The sequence below is a fragment of the Diospyros lotus genome, chromosome 5 (genome assembly GCF_014633365.1).
Source record: "Diospyros lotus cultivar Yz01 chromosome 5, ASM1463336v1, whole genome shotgun sequence".
In the NCBI taxonomy this organism is placed as follows: Eukaryota; Viridiplantae; Streptophyta; class Magnoliopsida; order Ericales; family Ebenaceae; genus Diospyros; species Diospyros lotus.
This window is the reverse complement of record NC_068342.1, coordinates 30,784,652-30,792,622: the sequence shown is the minus strand read 5'-3', so window position 1 is coordinate 30,792,622 and position 7,971 is coordinate 30,784,652. Positions and strand designations below refer to the sequence as shown.

At 39.1% G+C, this 7,971-nt stretch overlaps 3 protein-coding genes across 4 annotated transcripts; 1 reads left to right on the top strand and 2 right to left on the bottom strand.

The window, feature by feature from the left end:
• Positions 1 to 1,862: 1,862 nt before the first annotated feature.
• Positions 1,863 to 2,930, bottom strand: LOC127801306 (uncharacterized). The gene has a single exon (XM_052336279.1). The coding sequence runs from the start codon at positions 2,928 to 2,930 to the stop codon at positions 2,058 to 2,060; it is 873 nt and encodes a 290-aa protein (XP_052192239.1). The 3' UTR covers positions 1,863 to 2,057.
• Positions 2,931 to 3,006: 76 nt separating this feature from the next.
• Positions 3,007 to 7,436, top strand: LOC127801307 (uncharacterized). Of its 2 annotated transcripts, none has more exons than XM_052336281.1 (2): positions 3,007 to 3,122; positions 5,558 to 7,436. In XM_052336281.1, exon 2 carries the CDS (start codon positions 6,525 to 6,527, stop codon positions 7,296 to 7,298), a length of 774 nt encoding a protein of 257 aa, XP_052192241.1. In that variant the 5' UTR covers positions 3,007 to 3,122; positions 5,558 to 6,524; the 3' UTR covers positions 7,299 to 7,436. The 2 variants fall into 2 exon arrangements, with proteins under 2 accessions (XP_052192241.1, XP_052192240.1); XM_052336280.1 differs by lacking the exon at positions 3,007 to 3,122 and having other exon boundaries at positions 5,465 to 5,939; positions 6,447 to 7,436.
• On the bottom strand, positions 5,071 to 5,460 carry LOC127802197 (uncharacterized). The gene has a single exon (XM_052337904.1). It carries the CDS (start codon positions 5,458 to 5,460, stop codon positions 5,071 to 5,073), a length of 390 nt encoding a protein of 129 aa, XP_052193864.1.
• Positions 7,437 to 7,971: the final 535 nt, after the last annotated feature.

Here is a 7,971-nt window from a genome sequence, read left to right as displayed (position 1 = left end):
ATCTATACCTATGGTCAGGGCCAGACCTTCCATGAGGCCCATGAGGCAGCTGCCTCAGGGCCCATGGAAATTCAACAATTTAGGGGCCCATAAATTGAAAATGGCCCATGTAAATTTCACAATTAGAGGCCCATGGAAATTTCACAACTCAGGCCCCATGCTTTTTCCGCTCGCCCACCCCCTTCTCGTGACCCTTCTCCCTCTCTCTTTTTCGCTCGCTACCCTAACCCTACCTCTTTGGCTCCGTCGCACCTCGCCCTCGTCCCCCTTCTCGCGACCCTTCTCCCTCTCTCTCTTTCACTCGCTACCTTAGCCCTACTTCTTTGGCTCCGTCGCGCCTCGCCTTGGCCCTCGCTCTCGCTTCTCGCTTCTCGCTGCTGCTCCATCGCTGGTAGCTCGTTGCCTTTCTCTCTTCTTGCTGCTCCTCGCCCTTTGCCCTCGCCCTCGCTTTCTCGCCTCTTACTGCTTGATCGGCGATGGCTCGTCCTCAGCGACTTGCCTCGCCCTCGTAGTCGGTGGCTCACTGCTCGGGCGCTTGCCCAGCAAGCATCGCCACTCGCTGCTCTGCTCGGTCGCTGGCTTACCATCGCCCTCCGTTGCTCGCCCTTGTGGGTTGTGGCCGGTGGCTCGCTACCTCTTGATTTTCGATTGGGTCATCAAATTAGATCTGCTTCTCGGATGCTCTAACTCCAGATCTGCTTCAACTTTCAGAGGTTAGTTGCTTTTTCATTTCGTTAGTTGCTTCTTCATTTCATTTCGTTTATGGTAGTATCATTTGTTTCGTTTTGTTTATGGTAATTTTTAATTGGTAATTTAAAAAAAATTAATTTTATTCTTATGGTATAAATATTTATTTATTTATTATATTTTATTATACAATTCGGGGCCCATTTTCACGTCTCGCCTCAAGGTCCCAAAAACTCAGGTTCGGCACTGCCTATGGTTCCTAATCTCAAGTTGAGTTTTCATAAGGGTGATTTACTTGAGGATCCTTCTCTTTATAAACATCTCATCGGCCAGTTGCTTTACCTAACTATTTCTCTGCTTGATATCACTTTTGCTATTCACAAACTTAGCTAATTTGTATCTCACCCTAGACAGCCTCATCTTGATGCTGTCCATCATTTGTTGCAATACCTCAAAGCTACTCCGGGTCAGGGATTATCTTTTTCAAGTTCCTCTTCTTTACACTTTGGGCTTTCTTGGATGTTGATTGGGGTTCATGCTTGGACTCTCGCCGATCAGTTACTAGTTATTGTGTTTTTCTTGGTGATTCTTTGGTCTCATGGAAGTCTAAGAAGCAAACAAAACACATTATTGTGTTTTTCTCGGTCCTCAACTGAAGCTGAGTACCGTGATTTAGCTTCTACCGCCAGCGAGATTACTTGGCTTAACAAGATTCTGGTGGATTTTCAAGTTTCTCTTTTATCTCCTGCTTTGTTGTTTTGTGACAATCAAGCTGCCATGCACATTACCAACAACCCTGTCTTTCATGAACGTACCAAACACATCGAGCTTGATTGCCATTTTATTTGGGACAAAGTAGTTGCTGGTCACATCAAGCTTCTTCCTATTCGCTCTCAACATCAACAAGCAGATTTGTTTACTAAAGCTCTCCCAGCTCCTCAATTGTTCTCCTTATTATCCAAGATGGCTATTATTAATCCTCACGGTCCATCTTAAGGGGGAGTAATAGATTTTATTATTGTTTGTTTATTGTTTGTTGCTCCGTACTTTCCTTATTTTGTTTTTTCATAGTTCTTGTATTTTGTCTTCAGTGGCAATTTTGTAATTCATTAAACATTGTATTAGTTTTAGGTATTTAAAGCTGAGATCAATAAAGAGAGATCAATGAGGCATTTTATAACTTTTCCTTTTTCTCTCTATTGAGAATTTACTCTCTGTCTCAAATAATATAGTTTGATTTGTAATTGCAGGGATAATTACAGACTATATACATTTGTCTTTAGCTTTGATCTAGTATGAGCATATCTGACAAAGGCTTGGCTTCTTCCTAGGCTTTGAATGCCCGAGCTGCGTCATCATGACTCTCTTGTCTAGTGGTTCATAATGTTGAGTAGGGAAACTCTGGTTTTTATTAATCGCCTGATCAAGCGCTCTACATCTTCTTCAAGACCTTGAATGCTCAACTCCAACTTTCCCATCTGGTTTTGCACTGTCTCTATGGTCTTTTTGTCATCATATTTGCCTGAAAGCATAAAGGATTGCACTGCAGCATCAATCTCCTGAAACTCAGTGAAGGTCATTTGGTTGGCTTGAGATGCCACATTACTCTTGTGGTGGATCAGTTTGCACATCAAAGACCATCTATTTGGCCTCGATTGCAGCTTTGTTCCAGCGGCATGCAACAGGAAGGAGCCCAACAGTGATAGAGCGACTGCTTCAGCAGCTTTTAGCATGCTAGCAATGGCAACATATTCTTGGTCTTTGTCCATGAAGTCTGGAAGCATGCCTTGCTCTCCAGTGCCCTTCAAATCCTTCAGTAACTTCTTGATGAGCTTCTGGACCTTCTTTCTGGAGGCCAGGAATCCTCCAAAATTTCCTGCATCCCTCTTTCTACGCAGGGATGAAAGAAGTTGCTGGACGTCTTCCTTTGTCTGTGAGAAGATATCTTTAACGGCCCCACAAGCATCCAGGAGCTTGAGATATCCATCCAAGGCTGCATCCACCACTTTCTTATGGCTTTCTTGGGCCAAGGCTTGTTGAGTATGTGGCAATAGAAGCAAGTCTTCAACACAATCATACAGATCTTCGAGGCCACTTACCCTGTTGCTTATTGATGTACCTTCAGAAGACCTTAATCTGCATAAATGTTCATTGAACTGAGGGATGAGTGGATGAGATCTGGACGTCAAACTGATAGAGCGGACATGGTAGTGGGACTTTGATCTCAAAGGAGAGGAAGCCATTTTTCTTTCTGATTTGGACTGTGGCCTTGGCACTGGAATGCTCAATTCTAATGTGCCTCTTCTTTTGGCTTATCCTCAATCTTATATATATCATGAAGCATGGGAGACACAAGGAATCTCAACTTCATACTTATGTGGGAGCATTAACGAGACTGTAAACTAGATCTAAATGCTATGTCACCATTGTTTTCGGTATGTCTCCCCTCCTTTCAAATGGCTCTTAATTTATTTGAAACCACATGCATATCATAGAATTCTTGAAAGCCAACTTGATTGCCATCCGATGCATTATCATCATGTAGACAGCTTCATTAATCCTTTCAAAATGATAATGATATTCATATGATTGCTGCACAAGAGGTTGACAAGATCTGCACACAGCTATGATACCTGAATAGTGTTATAGAAAACAAATGTTATTGCCCCCGATCTGACAGGCAGCCAACACCCTCTTCATCATTGTTTAAAAAACTAGGGATTAAAACTTCAATGCTTATCTCCCGTCTTTCTTCCTTTCTTTAATTGCTAGATCACTACCCACGAGACAATTGGAATCTTGACAGCCTTGATTATATTGTATTACACTAAGTCCTCGTGTGGCCTCCATCAATTATATGCTAATGGAGGTTCCTCTTGTTTAGCACTTGTCGAGACAGCCATTGGATTCCAGAGGCTAGTCCAAAACTTGTATGTTTGGTTGGGTTGAGGAACTACAAAAGGCTAAACATGCAAAACTAGGTGTTTCTTCTATGAGTAAAATTAAAACGTGAATGTTGCCCTTGACTTGATTCAGGCAATAAGTTAACCCCAAATTTGAACCATATAAAAGTGATTTGGTTGCTGAGAGATTATTGGGTTTCCTAAACTAACATTGCACTGCTAAGCCCCATTCTTCTAAATTCCACTGACGTAATGGCAAACATTCAGAAGAGTTTAAAATGGAACGTGTCAGAAGTATTAATATAATTTCCATCGGATTTATTCAATGCTGTAGAATGAGGAACAGAACAACTTTGCCAAAAATTTATAGTAAGTATTTACTGATCTATAAATTGGAGTGTGACCTACATCTCTCATTTACAAATATGCTTTTCTCTAGACAACAAAACTTGGATGCATATTTACAGGGAAAAAAAAAAACTGGGATGCACATGGATATGCATCATACTTTTTTCAACTAGTGACTGAGAATGTTGAGCAGTGAGACTCTAGTTTCTAGTTTTTGTTAAATGCCTCTAGAAGTATTCTAGTTTGCCTTCAACATCTTGGGTGCTTGACTTGGTGACGAAAATTGTAGAAATAAATATTTTGTGAAATGTTATTTTAGATAAAAAATAGAAATTAATAATTTTTATTAATTTATTTATTTTTAATTTATTTCTCAATTTCTTTTGGTTTCTTTTATTTTCTAGTGTTGTACCCAAAAAAGTGGGCTCCAACTCAAGATAGGTCCAAAAAGAAGAAGTCCAAAAAGGGAGACACTAGAGACCTTCTTAACATAGTGGTCCTCAAAAGACCCTCTTGGGGCCTTTCACAGGTACCCTCAAGCATTTCCCAAGTAATCCTGGGGGACCTTCTCAAGGGCTTCTCCTAAGTTCCAGAGATATAGTTTTTGAGAGAACATCTAGATTATGGCTCGTCAAGAATGCATTAGCTCACTTTTGAGATATTTGTCTAGAAATCAAGAACAAACAACAATATTGGAAGATGCGGATGTTGTTCCACTTGTTAGTCTTAACCTTTATAAATAGGGGCAAGAACTCCAATATAAGCTATTTAAATATTTCTTTATTTTTTAGCTAATACTAACTTAAATATCAGAAGGCTTATGCAAAAAGCATCTTGCACCCCTGTCTAAAGACTCCCAAAGATTAATTTCAAGATGAATATTCTTCTGCATCTATAAATTTATTGTTTTATTTTGACAACACCACCTCAAATTTTAATTAGATTGGGATTATCTTTATAATGTTACTTATATATTGGGTCAAAAAATCCTAGTTAGAGTAGATTTTTATCTATTAGTTGTTTATAAATAATCCATATATTGTAGGTTAGATTTTGAAGAATAATATTGATTAATGATAATTGATCTAAGTAAGCAGAATTACTCTTATTTCTTTAATTTAGTTCTGCTGCATCACTTCATCTCGGCTACTTGACTCATAACCTCATCAAAATTGCCTGCCTTCTTACTAATGAGTGAACCCCATGCAGCATCCACCTTCTCAAACTCATTTCCTTGCGTTTCCTCTTCTTGGCATGCAACATTTCTGTTTTGCATCATCCTGGAAACCAAAGACCTGCCTCTTTCCGTTGAATGCACACTCTTCCCTCCGATATAGGGCAACAAAGATTCAAACACAGCAAGAGTAACTGCTTCAGCCTCTTTTAACATGCAAACCACGGCCTCAATTTCATGATCTTTGTCCACAGATACAGGAGGATGTTTTTGACTTTCTTCAAATCCTTCACGAACTTCTGGATCATCTTCTTGATATTCTTTCTGGACGTAATCCCTGAAATTCATTCACATCCCTTTTCCGACGCATGGTCGATAGAAGATCCTGCATATCTTGCTTTATCTATGATAAAACATCTTTAACAGAGGCAGAAACATCCAACAGGTTGAGTTATCCTTCCACCACCTCATCAACCCATTTCTCAGTGTGGTCTTGGGCCAAGGATTGTTGGATGCTTGGCAGTAGGAACAAATCCTCAACAAAATCATACAAACCTTCAAGACCATACGATCTGTTGCTTATTGATGGCAATGATGAAGATGTAGTAGCTTCTGCAGTTGTTATTCTGCAGAATTACGCATTAAACTCAGTAACGAAGGGTGAGATGTAGGCAGCAAGCTTACAGATCAAGCATGGTGCTGGATTTTGCATCTCAAAGAAGAGGAAAACGTTTTCTTTCTAATTGGGAAGAAGGCTTAGCCGCGAAACGTGCAATCCAGCTTTCCAAGTTGTGCTCTTTTGTCTGGCATATACATGCAAAACAGTGGTAAGGAGAAAAACGTATCCTTCTTCCTTCATTCATTATATTATCTTTAGTTGCTTGCTCCTTGATTTCAAATGCCATCTATGTGCTATGCTGTCAATGTGACTTCTCAACCCTTTTTGACTTGGAAAACAGAGGCATATCTTTACATTCCATCAAACAACCTGTAGAATAAGATAGAAAACAGTCCATAGAATATTCAATGCACGAGTTCCAATGACAAACTGTCACCCCTTGAAAAATGCCAGCACCGTTCTCCCTTTGTTATGTTCATGTGCGCATTTATTTTTTAATTTCTAGATAACTGTGAACTGTTGACAATAAAAAAAAATCGGGGATGGTGCTAGCAGTTTTATGCTAAAGGGAGACAATGCCATTCGTGCATTACATATTCTGTGGATTGAAAATGGAATTATGTTCATGGTTCCCCAAGTTGAATTCAATTTAGTGTTGAGTTGGCTTGCATTCTAATTAATTGATCAGAATGAGATTCCTCCTTGTCCTCTTCAGCCTCATGATATAAATATATGGAGCATATGCCAAAGAAAGCCACAACTTGCAGATTCTAACTTTGAGCCCAAGAGAAAAATGGTTTCCGCTAAAACCGGCCACCATGCTCGCTCTATCAGCTTACCCTCCATTTTGCATCCTCTTATTCCTCAGTTCAATGAGCATTCGAGCAGACTAAGGGCTTCTGAAGCCACTTCCTCTTCATTGTCACCATCCATAAGGGACAGATTAGAAAGTCTTCAAGGTTTGTATGGCTGTGTTGACGATTTGCTTCTATTGCCTCACACACAACAAGCCTTTTCCGAAGAATGCAACAAGAGATGGGGAGATGAGGCCTTGGATGGATGCTTGAACCTCTTGGATGTATGTGCAGTTACCAAAGAAATATTCTCACAAGCCAAGCAAGGCGTGCAAGAACTTCTCCCAATCTGCAAAAGAAGGAATATTGGCAATGACTTGGAGAGGTCCTTAGCCTCTAGAACCAAGGCTAAGAAGATGATTCAGAAGTCCCTGAGGGATCTGAAGATCTTAATTAGAAGCAAAAACAGACTCATTTCTTTGAACAAAGGCCAAACTGCAGCCATTTTTAGCATGTTGAAGGCGGTGGAATTGGCCTCTCTGGCCATGTTTGAGTCCTTGATGAGCTATGCTGCGGGGACGAGAGCACAATCAAGGCCAACCAACTGGTCTTTGGCTTCCAAACTGATGATGCACCACAAGAATGTAGTGGAAATGAATGAGTTTGAGAAGCTTGATGCTGCATTGAGCTCACTCTTCCTTGACAAGAAGATCAAATCTGATTGTGCAATGAACATTGAGAAACTGGAGAACCACCTGGGGAAGATGGAGTAAGTGTTGGAGATATTGAAGAAAGTCTAGGCTGCTTGTTCAGTCGTTTAATCAAAACCAGAGTTTCCCTCCTCAACACTCTTAGTTACTAGTAGTAGTTGAAATCCAGACTTTTGTTATAGGTTTTTGGTACACTTTGTACATATATTTATTTATATGAGAATGGTATTTATTCCATATGTATCCTGTAATTATAAATGGTAAAAACACATAAATGTTGGTCCAATCTTTGTCACTCCATCCTTCATTAGCCCAACATATATTATATTTAAAAAGCGTTCTGATACAATAATTTTGTTATCATGAAACTAGAAAAATTCAGGAAATTAGTTTGTGTGATGAGCTCATTTTGAAAATTATTTTGGTAAATTTGTTACTGATACCCACTTTTGGTAATGAAGCAAAAATGGTTTTGCTAGTTTTAAAAATGAGTTTATTTGCAAAAATAATGATTATATATATAAAAAAAAAAGAGTCATACTTTAACCCAATTTGAATTAGTTGTCATTTCTCGTGTATTATCTTTCATTTTTTTTATTTTTCTTTAAAAAACCTATTGTTTGATTTGTGTCTGTTCAGAAATTTGAAAATAACATTTAATAACTCTAATAAGTTTGTATCAATAAATGAACTCTAGTTGTGCTGATTTTTTTTGGAATATTTTAATTAAAAAATG